The sequence below is a fragment of the Rhinolophus sinicus genome, linkage group LG15, assembly GCF_036562045.2.
Source record: "Rhinolophus sinicus isolate RSC01 linkage group LG15, ASM3656204v1, whole genome shotgun sequence".
Classification (NCBI taxonomy): domain Eukaryota; kingdom Metazoa; phylum Chordata; class Mammalia; order Chiroptera; family Rhinolophidae; genus Rhinolophus; species Rhinolophus sinicus.
Window position 1 is genome coordinate 36897172 of NC_133764.1, and position 24262 is coordinate 36921433.

At 57.0% G+C, this 24262-nt stretch overlaps 2 protein-coding genes across 4 annotated transcripts in view; one reads left to right on the forward strand and one right to left on the reverse strand.

Annotated features, from left to right (window-relative positions):
• The first annotated feature begins 881 nt into the window (after window positions 1-881).
• Window positions 882-6331, forward strand: UBALD2 (UBA like domain containing 2). Of its 2 annotated transcripts, none has more exons than XM_019745574.2 (3): window positions 882-1335; window positions 1676-1738; window positions 5277-6331. In XM_019745574.2, exons 1-3 carry the CDS (start codon window positions 898-900, stop codon window positions 5595-5597), a joined length of 822 nt encoding a protein of 273 aa, XP_019601133.2. In that variant the 5' UTR covers window positions 882-897; the 3' UTR covers window positions 5598-6331. The 2 variants fall into 2 exon arrangements, with proteins under 2 accessions (XP_019601133.2, XP_019601134.2); XM_019745575.2 differs by having other exon boundaries at window positions 891-1335; window positions 5280-6331.
• A 2228-nt stretch (window positions 6332-8559) lies between these two features.
• QRICH2 (glutamine rich 2) overlaps window positions 8560-24262 on the reverse strand; it is a 28297-nt gene continuing 12594 nt past the window's right edge. The window contains exons 5-20 of one of the 2 annotated variants that reach the window (XM_074319448.1): window positions 21562-24001; window positions 20388-20473; window positions 19772-19869; window positions 19333-19447; window positions 16078-16332; window positions 15170-15292; window positions 15004-15078; window positions 14677-14841; window positions 14456-14577; window positions 13746-13811; window positions 13362-13463; window positions 12462-12665; window positions 11981-12128; window positions 11550-11637; window positions 10692-10820; window positions 8560-9142 (exon numbers count right to left, since the gene is read on the reverse strand). In XM_074319448.1, the coding sequence (XP_074175549.1) occupies window positions 8961-9142; window positions 10692-10820; window positions 11550-11637; window positions 11981-12128; window positions 12462-12665; window positions 13362-13463; window positions 13746-13811; window positions 14456-14577; window positions 14677-14841; window positions 15004-15078; window positions 15170-15292; window positions 16078-16332; window positions 19333-19447; window positions 19772-19869; window positions 20388-20473; window positions 21562-24001 (4398 nt within the window). In that variant the 3' untranslated portion in view covers window positions 8560-8960. Of the gene's footprint in view, window positions 9143-10691; window positions 10821-11549; window positions 11638-11980; window positions 12129-12461; window positions 12666-13361; window positions 13464-13745; window positions 13812-14455; window positions 14578-14676; window positions 15079-15169; window positions 15293-16077; window positions 16333-19332; window positions 19448-19771; window positions 19870-20387; window positions 20474-21561; window positions 24259-24262 lie in introns of those variants that run through there. The other variant, XM_074319447.1, reaches the window with a different exon arrangement.

A 24262-nucleotide genomic window follows, 5' to 3' on the forward strand; every position in this document is an offset into this window, starting at 1 on the left:
GACATTCTAACAGTGAATCCCTAACAAAGTTTACCTTCCTAACCTCTCTGCCCCTTCCTCAGTCTGCTTAAACTCTTAGTCCTTTCTCCACCCCCACAATTCCCAAACACAGCCCTGAAGGTCAAATCCTAACCCAGAAGGCAAAACTCAGAGCACATGAATTATGTTCTTAAATGGCTTGGTTTGAGAGCCGGTACCTGTATAACACTCATTATTATTATTTTTTTAAACATGGTAGAGATTAAAGATTCAGTTAAATCAATCAATTTTAGGGAAAAAATCTGGGTTTAGGATATTAATGATCAGAAAATGATCATTTCCCCCCCTTATTTTTAGTATATGTTAACATTGGTTTACATCTTCAAGAGAGCAAAGTTTTTGGTCTAAAAACGTAGATAAAGACTGCTTGGCCCTTGAGGCAGGTAGTGACTAGAAGAAAGTGTGAAAGGGGTACGTTATATTTCAATAAAAGGCTAAAAAAAATGTAGAGCTGCTTGAAAGATTTAAAAAAATAAACAATCTTGAGACTTGAGCAGCTGCAAAGGCTCTGTCTGTTTTCTATTTTGATCATTCTGTTTCTCGAGATGACCACATCTTTCAGAGGAAATGAGTCAAAGCCACTCTGTCTTGCTTTTCCAGCTGAGCATGTTCAGTTTCAATGAAGTAATGAATGAACTTGGCCGCACCACCCCCAAGCCTACAACACCAAACAGAACGGCCTCGGCCAATCAGGAGGCACTCAAGGTTTTCAAGTTGAGTTCAAACAGGCCCACGGGAGACCAATCGGAGAGCGCGGCTCCGCCCCAAACGCCCGGCCGTGGCCAACCACGAGCCTGAACGAGCCAAAACACAGTGGCCGGCCAATGCCGGGGGGCCCCACGGCGCCGACCTCCGCCAATGGGCGCGGCCGGGCAAAAAGAGAAACAGTGCCGGCCCGCAGGCCGCAGGATTCGAACCGAACCTCCGCACCGACCCAGGAGCCTACCGAGTGGCGCGGGCCAATCAGCGGCGGCGACTCGCGGCCCCCGAACGTTGGGACACGGCCCCGCCCCGCGCTGTTGTTTGTGTGTCGGTGGCCGCGGGAGCCGGACCACAACACTAGTCCGGCGGGCGGCGGGGCGGCGAGGGTCCGGAGGCCGCGGGCGGCGGCGAGTGCGATCCGAGGGCGGCAGGCCTCCCGCGGCCGCCGAGCCCGATAGCGCGCCGATCGGAGCTATGTCGGTGAACATGGATGAGCTGCGGCACCAGGTCATGATCAACCAGTTCGTTCTGGCCGCTGGCTGCGCGGCCGACCAGGCGAAGCAGCTGCTGCAGGCGGCCCACTGGCAGTTCGAGGTGTGTGCGGGAGGGAGCGAGCGCGCCTGGCCGTCCCGGTCCCCGGCATCGGGGCGGGGGCGCGGGCCGGGAAGCCCAACCGCGCGCCGCGATGGCTGGGGGAGCTCTATTTATATCGCCCGTAAGGAGATCCGCGGCCGCGAGGTCTCGGGCGGGCGCGGGGCCGGGGGGCTGGGGGCGGCGCAGAGGGCCCTGCCGCCGGGTACCCACGCGCGCGGCCGACCGGAGGAGGGGTCGGGTCCAGCGGCCTGAGCCCTGGCTGCGGGGTAGGGCCTGCCGGCCCGTGGGCTTCCTCCCTCGGCCCCGTTAACCGCCGCCCTGTCGCTGTATTTGTCCGCAGACCGCCCTGAGCACGTTTTTCCAAGAAACCAACATTCCCAACAGCCACCATCACCACCAGATGGTAAGTGCGGCCGGCACCGGCAGGCGGGAGGGCGGGCCTTGTCGGGGGCGGCAGCCCCCGGGCGCCGAGGGCGCGGGGCTGGGGGCCGCTGTCAGCCGCGGGCGGTGACAGCCATGTTGCCGGGGAGCGCCGCGCCGCGATGTAAACAAAGAGCCAAAATGTCTTCCAGGAAAGAGCGGCTCCCGGGCTGGCTGGCTCGCCCAACTTTGTGGTCCGGTCTCCTGGGCTGCTGTCTCTCGCCCTAAAGCCTTGTACCCGGGGCCGTCCAGGGGCAAGGGGGTAGGAGGGAGGCGAGGGTGGCCAGAGGAGTCGCCGGGTGGCAGGGAATGGGGAGGGGGCTCGGGTGAGAACTAGCCGCCTTGGGGAACTGGGAGCCCTAGTGAAGGAAGGGGATGGGAGCTGGGGTGTCAGTGTTTACGGGGAGCCCCCTCTTGCTGTTTGGACTGGCAGCCCCCCATCCAAACGACCAAGCTCTACAAGGCACAGGAAAGTCCACCCTGGCTCAGAGGTAGGCTTGACCAGAGAGTTATGTTTTCTCTTTCCTGTTTATGGGAAAAGGACATACCTACCCTGAGCATGGAGGACATACTGATTTTGACAAGAAAATGCCAAGAATTTGCATTTAATCTCAGTATGTGAAGAGACGTAAGTGCAGGAAACAGGAGTGGCTCAGGTCTAGATTTGCTTTCTTCTCCGCTGGGCCCCAGGCCTGAGCCTTTGCCCTCCTGGCCATGGGGTAGCCTGCTTTCCAAGAGCACAGGACATCCCTTTCACTGGGGAGGCTTAAAGGCCTTGCCCACCCCACCCCCCTAGTTACCTATTAGCCCTGCTGGGGGAGGAGAGACTGGCCTCCACAGTCAGGATTGTAAAACATTGTTCCCCCTGGAGATCTGTTGTGGCTTCTGGAGTGCATTTTTGGCATTTTTGATACTTGATGTCCTTGCCCATGGCTCCCTTTTCAGAGCTGCCGCCTTGCCCGGAGAGGCTGCAAATGGTTCCTCTACTGTGTCTCGTCCTTGGTACTCTGTTTTCATCTAGTTGTAAAGGACAAATAGAGAGGGGTCTCTCTTGACCTTTTAACCAACTTTTTTTTGGAATGGCTCATGCTGTATATAAATCCCAGAATAAGAACGCGTTAGGATATGATGGGAGAATTGTGTTGGTGCAGGGCTGTGGCCGCTGAGGCTGGGCTCTTCATAAACCCAAGTGGGATCGTCTCCAGGAGACTCTCCCCTGCACCTGACCACGCGAAAGCTCTGGCCCCCACCTTGCACGTGAACCTGGGAGCAAGCACCCTGCCTCCATCTCTCTAAAGAGCCTTGAGGTTTGTTCCACCAAACCTTGAGGTTTGGGCCATTCGAAAAGGCTACTAGCACAGCCATTCTGTGGTGCTGTGACAGGGAGGCTTGCCAGGAAGAGCTGGGACTGATTGTCCCTTTAGGTCGCATTGCTCCTTCTATGTAAATCCCAAGGGACTGTAATCCTTTTGAAGCTTCCTTCCATCAAGGCAGCTGGTGGGTTTTGTAACAGACCTTAGAATCAGCTATCCATCAGTGCAACAAGTATGGGTACCTAATCCGGCACAGTGGAAAACACCCTGCCTGCAAGAAGTCAGTCGTTTGTTTGTTTGTTTGTTTTTAGAGACAATAAATCAAAAGAAAAAGTTCAAAACATCAGAGCCCAGTCATGGCATAATAGCAATTCCATAAGTGACCCAGGGTGTGAGTAATCGATACATGGTTGTCCTGTAGATGACTGGACATTCACACAAATGGAGGCATCTTCTCAGTTAAGGGGGTTCCTGGATTGGATTGGGAGAGGTCAGGAAAGGGAGAAAGGTGCCATAGACTGGAAGCCATAGGACATTAGCAGGGTGCCCTGGGCTTGGCTGTGCTAGAGCTGGAAAGCTCCAGCCATAGTTGTTAGAAGCACAGAGCTGGAGGGGCCTTAAGAGTATCTGGTCCAAACCCCCGATTTTACAGAAATAGAAGGTCCAGAGAGGTTAAGGAACTTGTCCAAGGCCACACAGGCAGGCGGGCCCAGGCCTGTTCCTGATCCAGGCTGTTCTCTGGAGCAGAGTGGCTGTTTCAGGAGACAGTCTATGCTGGCTTGGTGAACTGGGGAAGTTGGTCACGATGCTGTGATGCAATTGACTTCTACCCCCACCCCCCATTCATTGTTTCCTGCTGCCGAGAAGTCAGGCCTGGGGTTGGGAGTGGGGGCGGGGAATAGTAACGGGAGGAGGGAAATGGTCTGGGTGAGGCCAGGCCTACCGGGTCCTGTGGCTGTCCCCAAGGAGACAATGGTCAGAGCTTCCCAACTGCTGAGACGGGCAGGTCCAGTTAACAGGGTGGGGTGTTCCCCTTCCCCACTTCTGCCGGGGGTTTAACTGCAGGGCTGTGAAAGCTCCCTCTGCCAGGTGAAGAGCCCTAGAATCTGCCCCCCCCCCATGCCTGGGGGAGGGGCCAGTGTTGCTAAAATTAGGAGAAATTCAAAGAAGGACTCCATGGCTTCCTGGGAAAGGGAGAAGCTGCCTGCCAGCCTGAGCGAGGTCAGATGGGCTTTGTGTAGGCCTGTTCCCTGCTGCCTCTTGGGCGGGCCCCTGGTGAGGTTTTCATGGATGGCACCCCTCACCTCCCCACCATCCTGCACGGTTGGGGTGGGGCTGCTTCCCTGATGTTCCCAGGGAGAGTCCAGCCTCTGCCCTTTCTGCCTGGAGTCCCCGCTCAGAAATGGCAGGAGATAGTGAGGAGTTTGGGGAGTCCCCTTCCCAGGGTAGTGGCAGAAGACAGCGGATGGGATGTTTGTAGCTGCCCCAGAAAGAGGGCTGAGAAGGGCTGCATGGCAGACACTCTGCCAGCCTCTGGCCAAGAACAGCATGGGGGGAGATGCTGAGGACATAGGAAACTGAAACACCTGGCTTTTGTCCTCACGGAGCCCTGGCATGAAATTGTACTGGACTATGTAGAGGTGAAGAGCTTAGGCCTGCAGACCGGGGAGCCTGGAATTCCGTCAGCTTGTGCCTTAGCATCACTGTGACAAGATATGGAGGCAGCAGCGCCTAGACAAGCTGGCTGTGTGTGACTGTGGACTAAGCCCAAACACTGAGAAAGTGGCTTCTCAAGGTTGGCACAGGAGACAGACCCGGGATCTGGCCGCCCTCCTTGACCAATAACCTGGGAACACCGGAGGGAGCCAGCTGGTTTCTTACCCAGGGCGAGGCGTTGGGCAGTGGTGTCCTGGGCTGCTCCCTGTCCTCGCTTTAATCTGACACCCCAGCTTCTGGTTGGAATTAACCATTTACCTCTGACACTCCTCAGGGTGTCTCTCCTAAGCAGCACGAAACACTCTGGTTTTGATAAAATTGTCGAGTTTTGTTCTCACTGGCTCAGGGCGAGAAGGGTGCTTTTGTCTCGAAGCTTCTTTGGACTGGGAAAGCCTGGGCCAGCCCCCCTGAAGGCTCCCTGGGACCACGGAGCATGGCTTGGGATCAGGGGCTCAGGCAGGCAGCCCTCCGGACACCTGTGTTCTCTCTCAGCAGATGTGCACCCCCAGCAACACACCAGCCACGCCGCCCAACTTCCCCGACGCCCTGGCCATGTTCTCCAAGCTTCGCGCCTCCGAGGGCCTACAGACCAGCAACAGCCCCATGACGGCCGTAGCCTGCTCCCCTCCTGCAAACTTCAGCCCCTTCTGGGCCTCGTCGCCGCCCAGCCACCAGGCTGCCTGGATCCCACCCTCCTCCCCAACGGCCCACAGCTTCCACCACCTCCACCACCCACAGCCCACGTGGCCCCCCGGACCACAGCAGGGGGGCACCCAGCAGAAAGCCATGGCTGCAGTGGATGGCCAGAGATGAGACTGGATGCGGCCGGGCGCTAGGCTGGAGCTGGGGGCAGTCCGGGGTCGTGGGGACACAGGAGGGCCGGGGTGGGGGGCTGGAGCGGGCGGGGGTTTCCTGAAGATCGCACTGGAAGATTTTATAAAAGAATTTTTGGGGGTGGGGGGCTACAGTAAACTTCCTGAGCCACTTGGGTCCTTCAGGAGTTTCTCTTCAGGCAAGTTTTTTCTCTTTTTAATATATAACTATAATATATATGAATATATAAATATAACTAATGTATGTGAGAATGGGGCTGGCTGGCCTGGGTATTGGGGTCAGAGGGAAAGGACCTGCGGTCAGCACCACTTCCTGCGCCCCGTCCCCATCCCAGGGCAGGTGCTTCAAAGCCAGGTGGCAAGATCTTGCAGGCACCAGATGTGCTAGCCACCTCCTTCCAAGGCCATGCCTTCTGGAATGGGGAGGAAAGGACCCCGCCCCCCAGCTCCACTCTAAGTAGGAGCTGCTGGATGGACTCCCAAAGGTGTGGGGGCCTCTGCCATTACGAGGCATCCCCACCCCCAGCTGGTGGCTGGGGTCAAAGGCCCAGGCTCTGCGTGGGGTTTGCCTCGATGGCTTCCCTGTCCCCCGTAGGGACCTGGCCAAGCCGGTGGCAGAGTGGAGAGCTTGCCTTTGGATTTAGTTCCCAAATCAATCATCTCACCAGGGTGAAATTTTAATTTAAGAATTTAAAAAGAGACTTTTCTAACTTCCCTGGCTTGCGGTGCCTTTATTTGCCTTAGTAAGAAAAGCTCTCTCCTTGGGAGAAGGACGGTGGGGGGCTGGGGACAGGGGACAGGTCCTGTGGCCAGGCAGCTGGGCTGAATGTTCTGACAAGGGGCAGGCCGACCAGGGGCCCGATAGGACAGCTGGATCCAGTCAGCTGTGCGAACGGAGAGGAAGCACTGACTGGTTACTGGGACCCTCTCCTCGCCTCCCGTGTGGCCCTCCACAGGCTAGCCCGCAGCGCTCAGCTCTGGAGCCACTGTCTTCCTCTACAGTAGGTGGGGGCGCAGGCAGGGCTGTCCTGTGCACCTGGCGGCCTGCTGGCAGCCCCACCCTTCTGCCAGGTGCCCCAGGCCTCTTCCAGCTGGGCCCCCGTCTGCTATTCCTGCCCTCAGCCCCCTTCACGGTAGCGTGTGCTTGTTGTATGGCCGTGACCCAAGGTCAGCCAAGTCTGTCGGAGCCCCAGAGACAGTGGGCCCCAAAGGGACTCTGTTCCCACTTTCCTCGCAGCCTCCAGGCATCAGACTGAGGCAAGAGGCAGTTCTTGGCCCAGCGGGACCCTTAGCTTCTCCAGTGCAGGTGTCCCGGTGGGTGAGGGGCCTTACCTCACCGAGTCGCCTGGCCCCAGGGTTAGGATTCCTCCATGAGCCCCTTGCCCCACAATACCCTTCACTGCTTGTGTGTGTGCACGCGCATGGGTTCTCATCTCCCTGGGCACTGCTGTCCATCGGGACGGGGTGTCTGGAGGTTCGGGCCCGAAGTGAAGGCACGCTTGTGACGGGCCCTGCCTAGCCAGCCAGCCGGCCCACCTGCTCCTGGGCCTTCTGTCTAATCTGGCTGGCCCGTGGGGTGACCCTGCAGGAGTGGAGCAGAACAGCCCCCAGTCCCTGTGTGATTGTGTACTTTGAGGTCAGGTTTGTCCTTTCAGTTTTGTTTCCTGGTTGGAAACCCCTGAGGCTCCTCCCACCCTCAGCCCTACCCTGCCCACCTGTGCTTTCCCAGCCTGGAAGGGGAAGCCCCTCTGGGCCAAATAGGCGACCTGGGCTGGGTCCTCCCCCATGGTGGGCACAGCCTGGTGAGGGTGGTGAGCACAGGGGCCAGGTGCGGGGTTGGGGGTTGCCCTGGGCTGGTTGGGGGATGTCGCTCCTTGCCCTTTCGTGGTGGTGAGGGAGAGCTGGATGCACAGGGCTAGTCTGTAGCCGCCAGTGCTCCTGCCAAGCTGGCAAGTCTGGATTCTAGGCCAGGGACCTCCTGACATTTCTCGGTGAGAGTGAGAGAAACGGGAGCCCAAGCAGGAGGAGCAGAGGAGGGCTGGCCCTAGTTCCGCCTCCCACTTCCAGAGGAAAGGCACCTGGTATGGCGGGTGCCCCCACTGCTGGGTCCCCCCGGGGTTCAGGCTGCTCCCCTCCCAACTAGCCAGAGCATTCCATCATTACATAAAGACGAATGGGATCTCAGCAGATGGGGAAAGCAGGGGGAAGCCCCCTCCTGCAGGGAGCACCTGCCTTACCCCAGCCAGCCCCGCCCTCGTCTGCCCACAGGGGATGGGGACAGGGGAGAAACCCTTTTCTGGGCTGTTTCCTGCCACATTTTCCTTTCCTGTGTGATTCTGTCACCTTTACCCCTCACACCCTAAAGGAGGCCTCTTGCCTCTGGCCCCAGACATCCCTTTCCCATTGGGGGGGCAGGGGGGCGTAGGGAGTGGGTGTGGGGGCAGCCCCACCTTTGAGGAGGGAGCCGATGAGAACAGGCCTGAAGGCAGAACTCTGCTTCGATGACTTTTCTCAGAGTAGGGGGCAGCTCTGCCTTGTCCCTGGGGCTCCCACTGGGGGTGGGGGCTTGTCCCTTACAGTTGCTGCACCTGCCTGAGCCCAACCAGGCTCAACCAGGCTCAAGCGCCTGTCCCCTCCCACCTGCCAAGGGCTGCAGCCAAGGGTGTCTGGAGGTTCAGCAGTATGAGGCACAGCCTCCAGGCCACACACTTCTGCTCTATTTTGTGGGTCGGAAGGAGAAGGGAACAGGGAAATGGCGCAGACCTGGCAGCCCCTGCATCTGAACCCTCCTGACTCTGCAGCAGCCACTCAAAGGTCAGCTGCAGAGGACTGCAAACAAACCTTCCCAGGTGGCTGGAGGCACTGCTCCCCGGGTACCTGCCCTGAGCCAGCAGCAGGAGAGGAGCGGGAAGCTGCCGCCACCACCTTAAGGTATGGCTTGCACACGGACACTATGTCCCACACTCTCCAGAGGCCCCAAAGAGCAGGGCCACCCTTTAGGCTAGGCTTCCCAGGTGGGAGGGCTAACTGAGGTCAGGAAAGGGCTGGTAGGTGTGGGAACAGGCCCTCCAGTCCCCAGAGCCTGGCCAGCACTGCCCGCCCCCCACCCTGGGCACACTGCTTCACCCTCCCGAAGCCCCAACACCCTCAGAGAATGCCTTGATGTGTTCGGGGGACCATGGTCTAATTCTCAGGCTATAAACCAGACCCGCTCTACAAGACAAGGTCTGCCCCTAAACCTGGGGGTGGTCGCGAGGCCCCTCCCACACTCCATCTTCCTGAGCCAGGACCACAGAGGCCTGGATACCCGAGCTTCCTCCTAAACATTTATTCATTGCTCTGCTCAATGAGTAGTGGTGGCCCGTGGCCCCCGGGTGGGCTCCTCGAGCCCCTCCCCAGGAGGCACATCCATGTGCATCCCCAACCCTGCTGCCATCTGGCTGGGGCTGGACGGGTGGGCCGCACTTGGCTGCGAGAGACGCCCCTGGGAGGATACTGGTCTGTCTGTCTGTTGACGAGAAGGAGCTGCAAGACAGGAGGGGCTGAGATGGCTCTGCCTCCTCCCCCAAGCCCGCCAGCAGCTCACCCCCGCCTGCCCCAAAGCAGCCCAGGGGAGACGGGAGCAGCCTGCCAGCCAGGCTGAGCTGGGACATAATGCTGGAGAGGGGGCCGCCCGCCCCACAGCTGGGGTGTGCAATGCAAGTGCAAAGCTCCTTTATAATCGCTGAGCCCTCCGTTGGGGTCACGAGCCTGCCCCTTTGGTAATGTTTCCTGTATTACTACGAGACCATTTAGGCAATATTCACAGAAGTGCAGGAATTTTTCCTGAGGCTATGCTCCCTCCCTCTGCTGCTCCCAGGATATTTTAAGTGTCCTTGGAGTAGAGCAGGCACTAAGTACTACCAAGAGAACAGCTGTGTGGCCAGGGCCACAGACCCGTGCTCTCCGCCCACCACTGACCCCTCTCTCCCAGCCTCTTACCTGGGGCCAGACAGCTTGGCTTGGAATTCCAGCGTGGCTGCTTCCTAGCTGTGTGACCTTGGGCAAGTGCCTTAACCATTCTGTGCCTCAGCTGTACATGGGGCTAACAATGGTCCCTACCTCCTAATGTTGGCGTGAGGACTAAAACTGGCTCCTGTGCGTAAAGTGCCTCAACAGTGGGGGCTGGTGAGGAACCTTCCAGAAGGGGGGGACGCCATGGCCATCTCTCACTCCTGTCCCACTTCTTCCAGGCACTCCCTGAATGTTGGTGCTGGAAGGATGGTAAAGAGCATCTAGGGCTAGGGGTAGTCCTTGAACTTCCTGCAAGCATCTGCAAAGTGTGGGTATGTAACTTTTTTTTCCTAATTAAAATTTATTGGGGTGACAATGGTTAGTAAAGTTACGTAGGTGGTACGTAACCTTCTTATGGGATTCATCAGATTCTCATGGGGGGCCCTAATGCTAAGTGGCACTAATCCAGCACCTCTGTACTGACAGATGAGGGAAACTGAGGCCTAGAGAGCGGGGAGACTTGCTTTGAGTTACTTGGAAATGATCTGGCCTCCTGCCTCCAGGCCAGTGTCCCTTTCTGGCCCCCGAGTGAGGCCTAATCCTGGGAGACCCTTAGCTCTCTAACTTTCAGGGGAGAGCAGAGACTCTAGGGACCTTCCAGACCAGGGGCCAAGGAGGTGCTCCTCTCCAAAGAGGGTCAGGCTGAGGGGTTCCTGGGGCTGTGTCACGGCCCTGTGTCCAGCACCCACCACACACAGTCTGTGAGCACCAGCTCCAGGACAGACGGCGCATGTGAAGGGGAAGGACCTGGGCCAAGTCTCCCCACTTCCTCTTCTGTGAAATGGTCACGGGAAGAGTATCTACCCCACAGCCCTGGAATATATCCAGCTCTCAGTAATGATGGCTTTTCTCTCTTCATCCCATCCCATCCCATCTCCCAGCTCCCAGGCCCTTCCTCTCTCCAGGGAAGTAAAGGCACATACCAGCCATGGGCAGGAAAGGGGGCTGGCGGGCCAAGGGGAGAGGCCTGGGGACAGTGCTGAGGCCACCGGGAAGGACATTCCGTCTGGAGGGAGGGTACCTGAGGCGTTGGCAGCCAGCATGTGAGCGCTCTGAGGCCGGGAGGGCAGCTGGCTGTTGTGGACGAGGGACTGTTGCCGGTGCACGTGGGGCCGGGATGGCTTGGCCTTGTGCTTGGTGATCGCTGAGCCTGATGGGGACAGTGGAGAGAAGGGTCAGCTCTGAGACACCAAGTGAGAGCTCTGTGGGGACCCATGGGGATGGGAAGAGGGCTGCAGGGCTGCTGGTTACAGCCAGCTGAGCTGGGGTCCTTCTCAGTCTGAATTCATGGACGTGCCCTTGATAAGCACTTCATTCATTCATACGTCCATCTGTCCGTCTGTCCACCCCCAGGCCCCCCTGAGACGTCCTCTGAAGAGGTGTGGGTGACGTCTGACCTCGGGCTTACAGTTCAGGAAGGTGCACACATAGCTAGAAGACCCAATGGAATGTGAGAAAGAACACACTTCAGGTATGGTGACCGGAAGTGGCCATTCAGGGGACCCAGAGATTCATTAAGTGGTGGAGGGCTCAGAAGGGGACATTCAGAGTTTCAAAGAAGGGGTAGGACTTGGCCATGGTGAGCTGGGGATAGAGGCTGAGGCAGGGAAGCCAACAGTGGCAGCAGGAGGAGGAAGGCTGACAGGAGAAGATGGGGCCATGTCATCCCGACTAATTAGTTGTGACTGGACAGCTGTCAGCCACTGCAAACAGTGACCTGGGTCTTCTAGAGACATGAATGCTTGGAGTCAGGGAAGTAGAGAAGAAAGCAGCCAGGGTCCGGGGGGCCCTAAGAAGTTCCTGACCTTCCAGGAGCTGGATGGAGCCTGTGGGACCCGGGCAAGGAGCCTGAGCACAGCTGGGCCACCTGGACACTCACTGTCTTTGCTTGGGATGCCTGGCAGCCTTGTTTCCATCCGTCCCTTGTAAATATGTCCATCCAGGCCCAAGATGTCCACCTCATCATGCTAGGGAGGTGGGTGGGTATTGATTACCGTGTGGCACCCAGAGCTTGCCCTCCCGTCCTGCAGTCACCCCCTCCTTGGGGGGGCTCTGGGTGGCACCAGGGCAGAGCGACAGGGTGCAGGGAGGTGGAGAAGCTATTGTTCTCAGGGTCCATGGTGGAGGCGGTAGTGCCAGGTGGGCGGGTGGCCAGGGTGGCATTCTTCACAGCAAAGGGTGAGAACCTGAGACTGTAACTGGGTCTCATTAAGAAAGGGCCTCAAGGCAGAGGGCCAGATGGGGTGAGAACCTGGGGTCATGTCAGGGCCCTCGCCCCCACTGCCCTCATCGCCCCAGGGGGCGCCTGACCTTCATGGCAATCTGGACCTCCTCGCTGGGGTACAGGCTCTGTGAGAGGTGCTGCAGGCGGCTGCGACGCTGGGGGTGGGTGAGGGTGTGGCTGCCCCCGCAGTGCCGCGGCACGGTCCAGTAGGTGTAGTCGGCCACCTCTGGCACCCTGTGACAAAGGTGTGACTTGGGACACGTGTGAGATGGGGGCCGGCCAGAGGGAGGGGGGGCTGCTACCTTCAGGGGCTCTGGGAACCAGGACAGGAAGAAGGGACAGGACAGGTGGGTGACTGAGCAGACCGACCTCCCCGGCAGCCATCCTCAAGACTCCTCGCTCTCTCTCGCTCGCTCTCTCTCTCTCTCTCTCTCTCTCTCTCTCACACACACACACACACACACACACACACACACACACGCGCGCGCACATACTCACACCCTCCCTCCCTGTCAGGGCTGTCCCCTTGGCCATGGGTGGGCAGGGGCCCAGGCTGTGCCATCCTACCGTTTGTAGCAGGGGTGGCTGAGGCACTGGGCCTGCAGCAGCTCGCGGATCATCTGGCTGCTAGCCTTGACCGAGCCCCCGAAGTGGATCTGCACCTTCTCAATGTCCATCAGCATCTTGGAGTGCATGGTACGCAGGCGCCCCACGCTCCGCTCTGTCTGTGCCAGCTCTGCCCGCGGGAGGGCGGTGCCACCCAGCTTGAGGCTGTGGGCGCAGGTACCACAGAGGGTGAGGCAGCCTCACTGGCTTGCTCCACCCCTTTGTCTGCCCCCGTTTCTGCAGGGCCCCGTGTGGGCTGTAGCCCTTTCCACAGTCCCTGAGGGCCCATGGCCACACTTGCCAGGGAAGGTTTCCTGAGGTGAGACAGTGCAGGAGCCACACGGACACAAACCCAGCCCCTCCAGCTAACCTGGGGGTGGTGGCGCTGGCCTCTCCCTGTCTCCCCACGCCTAGCCCCACATACCTGGAGCCCCTTGGGCTCCAAAGCACAGTTTGAAAACCATCCTTTCCACTGAACCCCCATCCTCAGGAGGTGGAAAGGCTGCAGGGAGGCAGGCAGGAGCCTGAGGGAGCGTGAAATAGCCCCCCATTCACCCCCCAATGCACTGAGAGCCCTCTCACTAAATGACGCTGGACACCCATGCTGGGGCTGCTGAGACAGCTGAAGGATCTGGGGTGCGAGGACGTGAGGAGGAACTCTCAGGCGCCCTGGGCAAGGTCTCAGCAGGGCTCCCACCAGGGAGCCAAAGGCCGGTGACAACTACTCCTCACTCTCCCTCCTCCCATGCTCGCACCTGGGAGGGGCTGGCGGAGCTCAGGAGGCCTCCAGTGGCCCCAGCAGCCCAGCCCAGCCCTAAGGAGGAGCCCCCACTCTCGCTGGCCTCTGCCTGCTGCCCGTACTTGCGGCTGTGCTGCCGGACCTGCTCCAGTTCAAAGATGGTGTAGGGGCGGGTGGAGCGGTGCCCCAGCAGGTACGGGCCCACAGGAGTCACCGGGAGGATTCTGGGCAGGGACAGAGAGAAGGGGAGTGTCGCTTTGTGAGAAATCCCATTGTCCACCACCCAATCCCCACATGCCACCTGCCTGAGGAGCCTTCCCGCCCGGAGCTGGGGTGAAGGACCAAGGGTGGGCGGCAGTCCAAGAGTACAGGAGTGGACCCATGACGGAGGACAGAAGGAAAGGACATGAGCTGGAGGCAGGGATGAAATGGAGGAGATACTGTGCCCCATGGCCCCCCCCCCCATTACAGCCACCATCTGGGCTCAGCCAGGTATGGGGACTCACTGTCCAGTCACAGGTGTCTCCAAGGGACGGTCACATGACAGGCAGTGGAAATGTGCCAAGAGCTGCCTGTAAGGAATGGGACACATGGAGGATGAGTGACCTGCCCAGAGGGTATGTAGTGGCAAAGATGGGGAGCCCATCTCCAGGCTGAAATCTCAGCTCAGGGGTGTGGGTGGGGGGCAGTCCCCAGGCCACCGGAGGCCACTCCTGGCCCCGCTCCCCAGGAACTCACCAGCTCCTGGACATGCCCTCCATTGGGCATGGATCCAGCACCCACCAGTCCTAACCCACCAATCCCTGATGGGTGCCCTGTGTAAACCTCGGGGGCCCTCTGGTGGCCAATAATGGAAATCCTGGGATTCCAGCTGCCAGGGGCCAAGTCCCCCAGGAGTGGTCTCAGTTCTGGGGACTATGGACCTCCTCCCTGTGGCCCTGTGCCTATGGCCCAGAGTAGTACACCCACACCCAGAGAGCCTCAGCCTCCTTCCCCTCCTGTTTCCCACTGTAATACGAAGTGGCCTGAGCTAGAAGGGCTTTGGAAGCTCTAAAATTCTGTCATTCCTACTGTGGGACAGTTCCCGGCAGGAGCAGCCGTTCCCCCAGAGCACGCCAAGGGCTGGCGGGAGATGTTTATCTAGGGGCCCCCAGCCCTCCACCCACCGTTACCCTGCACAGCCTGCCGGCCTCCCCTGCTGTCTTCTGGGCCTCACCTCCGCATGGCAGCAGCCTCGTCCGCCTGGTAGAGTGGGGAGCGCTCTTTGAGCTGCTGTCGCAAGGATTTCCACCGATCTTCCAGCAACTGCTTCACGGGGTCCAGCTCCAGGCGGTCCAGCTGTGGGTGGGTGTGGAGGGAGCCAGGTGAGCTCCAAGAAGTAAGTGGGGGGACTACAGTGCCTGGAGGAGGGGCGTTGCCCCATCCGGGGGCCCTCACCTTGTTGTCCATCTCGGTCAGGAGCCTGTCCAGCATCTTCTGCCAGTCCTGCTCCTGCCCGCTCATCTTGGCCACCAGCTCCTGCATCATGTGGTTCAGCTGCTCCGTGGTGGCATCAAACTGGACGCGGCTCACTTTAGCCGCCAGGGCACTCTTGTCAGCTTTCTGCCCAGAGAGCGAGGGGGAGGCCCCCCATGGGAGAGAGCCACGGAGGAGCCCCACTCCCCAGGTGCCAACCCCCCACGGGCTCCCTTCCACTCCCAGTCTTTCAAAAAATGACCAGCAAGTCCCCCCAGCACACAGGGTGGCCCCGCCCCCGGCCCTTACCACGTCAATCTCCATATCCAGGTGGGCCCTGTTGGCCTTTTCCTTCTCGAGCTTCTCTAGACCCTGGTACAGCACCTGGGAGGCCGAGGGAGCGGAGCCGGGTAAGGAGCTCGGCCTGAACGGCAGGCGCGGCCCCTCCCTGCCGCAGCCACCTGCCGGCCCTCACGTTGATGTCCCTCTGCTTCTGCCGATGGTCCTCAATGAGGCTGCTGGTGGTGATGTTGAGCTTCTCGCAGTCGCCCTGCACCTGCAGGATGGCGCTCTGGACGTGGCCCAGCAGCTCCTCATCCTGTCGCAGGCAAGACAAAGACGGGCCCCCTGAGGCTGCTGCGCACCTCCTGGGGTGGGGGTGAGGGTGAGGTGGGGGCCGCTGTCCCTGGTAAGTGGGCCCTTAAAACGTCAGACCCACGCTGGCTCTCCTCGGTGGCCTCCACAATTTTCCGCTGGCAGTGGGGAAGCTCTGCATCCTTTCCACGTGTCCACCCAAGGGGACATGAGCTTCAGTCTCCCGCCTCCCCACGGACCAGCCTCGAGGGACCTGGTCGGCCAGTGGGGGTGATCAGTAGGGGTGGTGAGCTGCCCTCTGGCCCCCCAGTGGGGAGTATGAGAGTGTGGGTGACAGTCTCCCCACCTGCCCTGGGCTGAATCTGAATTCCAGAGTCCCAGAGGCAGGCTCCGGGCAGTGTGGCTGTCCCTGCCCCACCGGCAAGCCCGCCCTTTGGGTCCGGAAGACTGGTGTGAGGGAGAGTCAGTCATTCCTAAAGCCACGCCAGCATCCCCACAGCGTGTGAATGGCACTGCTGCACCCCTCAGCCAGCAATGTTGTCCCAGCCCACGGAGCCAGCTCTACCCCGTGGTCCCCGGTCCCCAGAGCCAGCTCTACTGCTGCCCTCACTGTGACCCTATGGAACAACCAGGGACTTTGTGGGGTCTCTAATGCTCTCTACTATGAGATGGGACCTTCAGGCCCAGGTGCCACACCCTTGAGGTTGAGGCCTCTGTGGGCCTCCGGGCTGTGGCTCTCCCCAAGGGGCCATGTGTGGCCGCACCAGGAGGGAGGCCAGCGGGACTGACCTGGCCCTGCAGCTTGGCTTTCTTGGAGGGTCGGGAGGCTGCCAGGCTGTTGACCATGTCCTGCAGCTGCTCATAGCGCTGCACCAGCGTGCTGACCTGGTGGCCCAGGTCCAGGCTGCAGGCTGGGCAGGTGGCCTCAGGGCGAATCTCACCAGGTACCAAGGGTGTCGGGGTCTTCTGAGGGGCCATGCTCATGGACAGCAGTGTGGAAGACGAGGCCAGCATGTTCTCGATGATCGTCCGGAGCTTGTCCAACTGGGTACAGGCGAGACGGCAGGGGCAGGGCAGTGAGCGAGGCTCGGCCGTGTTCTGTCTGTACTGTCACTGCCGGCGTGGGCCTCCTCCCCTTGCCCACCATGATTTGGGCTGTCGCCCCACCCTCAGTGCCTTGCAGGGTATGTGGCATGGAGAAGTCGCTCGATGTTTGTCCGTTGAATAGTGACAAGAGTTCTCATGGAATGTGGCATTAATTCTGAATAATCGTAGGAGGGAGGTTTCTGGACCTTTCTCCAGCCAGCCCATTGGTGCAGTGTGAGGACCTATCTCCTCCAGCTAAATTCTATGTGGTGATATCTGTTAGTCAGTCCACAGACACTCAGAGGTCCCTGATGACACACAGGCACTGCTCCAGACCCTGGGGATATGAAGGGGCGGGCTCACACATGCTCTGTCCTCATCTAGCAGGTAAATAACTAACAATAAACGAATATGGTATGTGGGGGCGGCCAGTTAGCTCAGTTGGTTAGAGTACGATGCTCATAACACCAGGGTTGCCGGTTCGATCCCCACATGGGCCAGTGTGAGCTGCGCCCTCCACAACTAGATTGAAACAAATACTTGACTTGGAGCTGATGGGTCCTGGAAAAACACACTTAAAATAAATAAAAAGTTAAAAAAAAATGGTATGTGCTACTTCCACTCTTGGGGTCTCATGGTCTGGGCGGGAACAAACTCCCTCCACTGGCCCTCCTGCTCGCTTGTCTTCCATGGTCCCAGTTTGTTCCACAAATGATTGGTCCCAGATAGACTTGGTCCCAGATGGGCACCCGATTCAAGGGCACCCAGTTCCTAGACTGGCCAAAGACCGGTGACGTGTTGCCTGGCTCAGAGAGAGGGGCTGGGCCAATCTAAGCCCCCTGTCTTGGAAGTGTGTGACATTTGCAGGGCCCAGGGCAGCCATTCTGGACCATGAGTGGGAGATAAGAAAGCTGACTGAGAATAGAACGGAAGAGAGATGTGCAGGTATTTGAAAGAGGTGGGTAAGGCAAGAGACACCGAGGTACAGGTGCACCTCAAAACAGACTCAGAAAGACAGGGAGTGGCCGGGACCAGGCTGCCCCTGGGCCTGAAGTTCTGCTTTCTCCAGCTCCCTGTACATGGACATGTTTTCAACTAAACCTCCTTTCCCCTGAGCTCAGTGCGATTCTGTTGCTTGCAACCAGAAGAGCCTACACTTTTCTGAAGAGTCCAGAAGAGCCTGTCAAAGGGCTCTGGGATAAAGAAGGCAGGCTAATTCTCTCTAGAAGACAGGAAGATGCTCCCCAAACTACGGGCATGTCAGTGGAGTCGGGAAGAGTAACTAGCTGCCCTCGGGACGAATGAGGGCAAGGAGGCCATTCCAGGAAGAGGAGCAAAGCAGCAGTGTGGTCAGGAACAGTAGGAGCCCAGGTGGCTAGAGAATCAGGGCTGTGGAAGGCAATTCCTTGACGATGCTGCCTCAGGGGCCAGGCTGCCCAGCAGGGAGGGGACTGTCTCCCAAGTCTGGCCCTGGGAGAGCCCTGCAGGTCGCTAAGCTCAGAGTGAGCTATCAGCTCTGGGGTTATGAAATGGACACGCCACTTTCGCAGCAAACTTGGGAGCAGCCAGTATGGGGTCTGTAGCGCCAAAGAGCCCCCTCGGCTGGGTGGCTTTTCCTACCTGATCCTTGTGCAAGCGCACAGAGGCCTGTTTCCAGTCCAGACACTCCTCTCTGGGAACATTCTGGGGTGACCACACATAGCATCACCCAAAATTTAAAGGCAGACACTTTCAAGAGAGTGAAAAGACAACCCACAGAATGGGAGAAAATATCTGCGAATCATATATCGAATAGGACTCTAGTATCCAGAATGTATAAGGAACTCTTACAACTCAACAATAAAAAGACAACCCAATTTTTAAATGGGCAATGGATTTGCATAAGCATCTTTCCAAAGGAGGTTTAAAACGGCCAATCATCACACGAAAAGATGTGCAATGTCATCAGTTACTAGGGAAATGCAAACCCAAACAGTAATGAGATAGCAGTTCACACCCATTAGGATGGCTAGAATTTTTTTTTAAATAAAAGGACAATAAGTGTTGGTGAGGAGGTGGAGAAACTGAAACCCTCATGGATTGCTGGTGAGGACGTAAAATGGTGCAGCTATTTCAGAAAATGGTTTGGCAGTTGCTCAAAATGTTAAGCACAGAGTTGCCGTATTACCCAGAAATGCCACTCGTAGGCGTATAACCAAGAGGAAAGAAAACATGTCCACACAAAAACTGGACCATGGATGTTCACAGCAGCATTATTCATAAAAACCAAAAGGTAGAAACAACCCAATGTCCTTCAACTGATGAATGGATCAACAAATTGTGGCCTATCCATACAATAAAAAGTAAAAAAAAAAAAAAGCAGTATTACTCAGCCATAACAAATGAATGAAATCCACGCTATAATATGAATGAACCTTGGAAACGAGCTGAAATGAAAGAAGCCAGATACGAAAAGCCACATATCGTACGATTCCATTTCTATGAAATGTCCAGAACAGGTGAATCCATATGGACGGAAAGCAGCGAGTGGCTGCCTGGGGCTGGGGGTGGGAGGGACGGGGAGTGCCTGCTAACGGATACCGGGTTTCTTTTTGGGGTGATGAAATGCTTTGCAATTCGATCATGGTGACGGCTGCACAACTTTGTAAATGTACTGAGAACTAGCTTGTTCACTTTAAAAGGTGAGTTGTATGGTATGTGAACCATGTAATTTAAAATACTTAATGACAGGTGGACAGGCCTTGAAGGCATGCCTTTCCCCTTGGGTACCTGCGGCCTCATAGCTGCTTTTGGACCGGGAGAGGCTGAATCTTAGGTACAGTCACCTCACACACACACACACACACACACAGAGGGGGACTAAGGGCCCTTAGGAGTGGTGGCAGGGCTGCCCCACCACAGTCCACAGCCAACTCTGAAGGGCCCTGGTCTCCGCACTGAAAAGTATGGGATGCTCACCTGATCCTGCAGGTAAAGGGAGGCTTCGGAGACTGAATGTTCCATGCTGACTTTGCCCCGCTCCTGGCTCTCCCTTAGCTCACTCAGCTCCTTCTCAATGTCAGCCACAGTGACTCTGCGTGCACAAGAGATGGCCTGGCACCACCACCAGCCCGGGGCCTGGGCCGCCCAGTGCTAAGCTCCCGCTGTCAGGGATGCAGGAAGATGGACCAGCCTCCAAGTGGGGACAGATTCTAAAGAGGTTTTTTTTGGCTCTTCCAAGCCCAGGTGTTGAGCTGTTTTAAGAACCTGGGACACTTCAAGTTGCTTCCATCAGCAACTTGAACTAGATATGGGCAACCTGAAGAGCAGACACGATCTGGGTCAAAGACAGCGGTCAGGTCAGGGTGTGGGTGAACCAAAGGCGGAGAATATGTGAGGCCAGGGCAGGGGGCTGTACCTGAGGATACCCAGCTGCAAGCCCAGCTGGCTGGCTTTTATCTCCTTTCCCACGTCTAGATGCCCTTCATCTTCCAGAATCCTCTGCATCCTGTCCAGCTGCAAACACAATGGAAGAGGAGCGTCAGGCAGGTTGGAATTCTCTGCTTTCTCAGATGCCTCTGCAGCCCGAGCGAGCCCCTCCCCCATTCCCTAATCCTGATCCAACCCTCCCACAGAAACCAAGGCCCCTTCCTGACACCCATCCATCCATCCCAGGAAGAGGACAACTGAAGATCCAGTAGCCCCTTGCCATGACCACTGGCCCCAGCCAGTCCCACACACTTGGCTCCAAGGCTGCGCTAGTGTCAGTGGGTTGGATTGGAAATGGCCACATGTAATGAAAGGCGCACAGTCCTCCTGGTTGGCTCAGCTGAATCTTAACAGCTTTGAGCGTCAGGTTTTCAATCAGGATATGAACAGGACGGCATCTGAGGTACATTTCCTACCTGATGAGAATGTAAAGATCTAGTGAAATAATAATGTAAGCGAAAGGACTGTGTGATCCATCAAAGTACAAATGGCAAGGGGGATTATTGGCACCCAAAGGCAAAGCAGGCAGACCCTCCTTGACTTACTTTTACTTTTTCCTGCCGAACATCTTTGGCCAGCGTCTTTAAGGTCTTCAGCTGTTCCTGCAGGTCTGGTGGCATGGTCTTTTGGACTATGGAAAATGGAGGCCATAGAGTCAGAAGGACTTCTGAGCCCCACTTCCAGCCCCCACAATGAAGCTACCCAGAGAAAAACAGGACGGTGGGGGGTGGGGCGCAGAAAGGAGGGAGGAGTATCCTTAGCCCATAGACAAACCCACCTAACGCTTAATACCCTAAAGGGCTTTGGGACCCTTGGCCCATAATTTCCATCCAACTCTAAAATCTTGGTTATTGGGGCCGGCCTGGTGGCTCAGGCAGTTAGAGCTCCATGCTCCTAACTCCGAAGGCTGCCAGTTCGATTCCCACATGGGCCAGTGGGCTCTCCACCACAAGGTTGCCAGTTCAATTCCTCAACTCCCGCAAGGGATGGTGGGCTGCGTCCCCTGCAACTAAGATTGAATATAGCACCTTGAGCTGAGCTGCTACTGAGCTCCCGGATGGCTCAGTTGGTTGGAGCACGTCCTCTCAACCACAAGGTTGCCGGTTCGACTCCAGCAATGGATGGTGGGCTGTGCCCCCTGCAACTAGCAACAGCAACTGGACCTGGTGCTGAGCTGCGCCCTCCACAACTAAGACTGAAAGGACAACAACTTGAAGCTGAATGGCACCCTCCACAACTAAGATTGAAAGGACAACAACTTGACTTGGAAAAAAGGCCTGGAAGAACACACTGTTCCCCAATAAAGTCCTGTTCCCCTTCCCCAATAAAATCTTAAAAAATAATAAAATAAAATAAAATCTTGGTTATTCCCTGGACCTAGAGTTATGAAGGGACAAAGGTTAAGTTTAATTCTTCAACATTCTCCCTTCCCGCCCCGCCCCAATGCTATTGTTTTCCCTTGCCCAGCGGCGATCCAGAGAGTCTGACAGAGGCATAAGAGCCTGCCTCATTGCTCTCCTGTGGCTCCTTTGCTCCTACTGGTTTAATTCCATCTTTTGAACCCTGAAGGCTCTACGAGAACCCAGAATAGCTAAGAACGGACATGCTATTTTCAGGGGCGCAGGAAGAAGACCAGCTGCCAGGAGTTGAGGACGGGGTGAAAAGGATGAAATCGACTTAGAACAAAGACAGTTCTCTCTCCACACGAGTGGTACTCACCCATCTGTGCGAGCAGGTACTGGATCTTCTCCACGTCAGTTTGGCCAGCTTTCTCCTCGTCCAGATTTTTCATGTTCTCCTTTAGTTCCATGTAGAGGCCAATGAGCTCTCCGATCAGACGGAATGTTTCTACTGCTATGGGGAAGCTAGGAGCCAATTTATCCAGTGAATCATGTCTCTCACTCTGGACTTCACTCCTCAGAAAGGTGCCCTCTTGGCCTGGGGTAGTCTTAATAGAAGTCTCAGGTTGCTTTTGATCCGAACCTAGCCGGACATACTGATCTACGCCTGGATACCCTGGGCCACGAGGGCCAGGATACATGGGGCCACGGTAGTCACGCTGGTATTCACTCGGGTATGCCTGGCCACCCTGATAGGGGCCAGGTGATACCAAATGCTGGCGATATGAGGGTGCAGATTCCACTCCTATGCTTGGTGGTATTGGGCCTCGCTGGTATGTGCCAGGAGGCATCAATCTTTGCTGATAAGTTTTTGTTGGTACCAAACCCTTGTGGTCTACACCTGGTGATGTCAAACCTTGCTTGGCTAGGAGTGGTGACACCTGGCCATGTCGAGCTCTGCTAGGGGGTACCAAAGCATGCTGATATGGGCGTGGTGATGTTAAACTTCTAGAATCTGAGTAGAATGGTGGAAAGCCTTGAACCTCTGTGCCTGATGGTATCAAGCCTTGTTCATCTGCACCAAGTTGCCTCAAACCACGCTGATCTATTATAGGCTGTACCAAACCCCGTGGGTATGCACCAGGCTGTACCAGACCAGGTGGGTATGCACCAGGCTGTACCAGACCAGATGGGTATGCACCAGGCTGTACCAAACCCCGTGGGTATGCACCAGGCTGTACCAGACCAGGTGGGTATGCACCAGGCTGTCCCAGACCAGGTGCGTATGCACCAGGCTGTACCAGACCAGGTGGGTATGCACCAGGCTGTACCAGACCAGGTGGGTATGCACCAGGCTGTACCAGACCAGGTGGGTATGCACCAGGCTGTACCAGATCAGGTGGATACATACCAGGTTGTACCAAATCACGCTGATCTGCACTAGATAGCACCAAACCAGGCTGATCTGTACCAGGCTGCACCAAATCAGGCTGATCCATTCCAGGTTGGACCAAACCTCGCTGATCCATCCCAGGTTGGACCAAACCTCGCTGATCCATCCCAGGTTGGACCAAACCTCGCTGATCCATCCCAGGTTGGACCAAACCAGGCTGACCTGCACCAGGTTGGACCAAACCAGGCTGACCTGCACCAGGTTGCACCAAACCAGGCTGACCTGCACCAGGTTGCACCAAACCAGGCTGGCCTGTGCCAGGCTGGACAAAAGCAGGTTGATCTGCCCCGGGTTGTACCATACCAGGCTGATAAAGCTGACTTGTGCCTGGCTGGACCACATCATACTGCTGTATGCCAGGTTGTATGATGCCAGGTGTTTGCAAAATGGGTTGTACAGAAGCTTGTTGCATCAAACCAGGTGATACCAAAGCACGCTGATCTGTAAGCAGTGGAGCCAGTCCTTGTTGATCCGTGCCAAGTCTCGCAATTCCGTACTGATCTATGCCAAAAGGTACCAATTCAGGCTGATCTGTGCCAAGTGGTCCTACAGCACTCTCGTCCATGCCAGGCTGCTCCGTACCATGTCGGTCAGCGCCAGGAAGTCTCACACCACGCTGATGTGTGCTAAGTGGAACCACACCAGGCTGACCGGTACCAGGTAGTTCCAATCCCTGCTGATCTCTGCCAGGTACCAACGGTGGCACGACAGCATCCTGACCCAGGCCAGGTGGTTCAAATCCCTGCTCATTCACTTCAGGTGGCACCATGCCAAGCTGAGTCATGCTGACGGGGACTAAGCCACGTGGATAAGCGCTAGGAGGTAGAGATGGAAGCTGATCCCAGTCAGGTGGCCCTAATCCATCCTGCTCTGGCCTGGCGTGGGTTTGACCTGGGCTGACATACACCCCCACATGTGCCGCTGGGGACACATCATGATGGCCATCCCTGGCTGAGGGCAAGTCCTGGGGACCTGCGCCCGCGTGGGCATCTTGTTCATCTCTTCCTAGATGCGCGAGGCCGTGCTGCTCTCTAGGCCTGTGAGGGTCAGACTCCATTCTTAACTGGGCCATGGAGGGGGGATGGGTTTTTGCCAGGCCCGCCTCATCACGGACCACTGGGTGCTCTTCTCTACCTGGAAACCCAGCAGCAGAGGTAGCGCTGCTTTTTTCCCTGCTAAACACCCCTTCCGAGGGGTGCCCTGATCCTCTGGTTCCTGAGGTCTCCTCTGGGCCAAAACCACTGGCCGAATCCAAAGCCTGGTCAAAACTTGAACGCTTGCCGGTGGCTTCGCTTGGAGTCACATCGCTTGGTGTTAAGGAAGTCTGCTTTTTGCGCTTAGAAAGTACAATCATTGACTCTGAGCTCTGGTTGAAGAGGAAGAAAGAAATCAGTGAACACAAGTGAAAACGACTCTGTGCGATTTGGAGGGAAGGAAATCTGCAGTAGCTGACTTGGAAGACTGAGGGCCGTTGGGGGGCATACCCTCTGGTCCCCCAAACTAAGCTGGACACAAAGAGATAGACTTTACATTCCTGAAGGATAGGTCTCCAGATTTTTGAGAATCTGTACCTTTGCAAATGGCATCATAACATATAATTTCCCTCATAAAAGACAGCAGGGTACTG

Excerpts from the sequence above, each read along its gene's own strand:
- UBALD2 (XM_019745574.2), top strand. The coding sequence starts at position 898 with ATGGGCGCGGCCGGGCAAAAAGAGAAACAGTGCCGGCCCGCAGGCCGC. Across the intron at positions 1,336-1,675 it reads CGGCCCACTGGCAGTTCGAG|ACCGCCCTGAGCACGTTTTT; the intron begins GTGTGTGCGGGA and ends ATTTGTCCGCAG. Across the intron at positions 1,739-5,276 it reads GCCACCATCACCACCAGATG|CAGATGTGCACCCCCAGCAA; the intron begins GTAAGTGCGGCC and ends GTTCTCTCTCAG.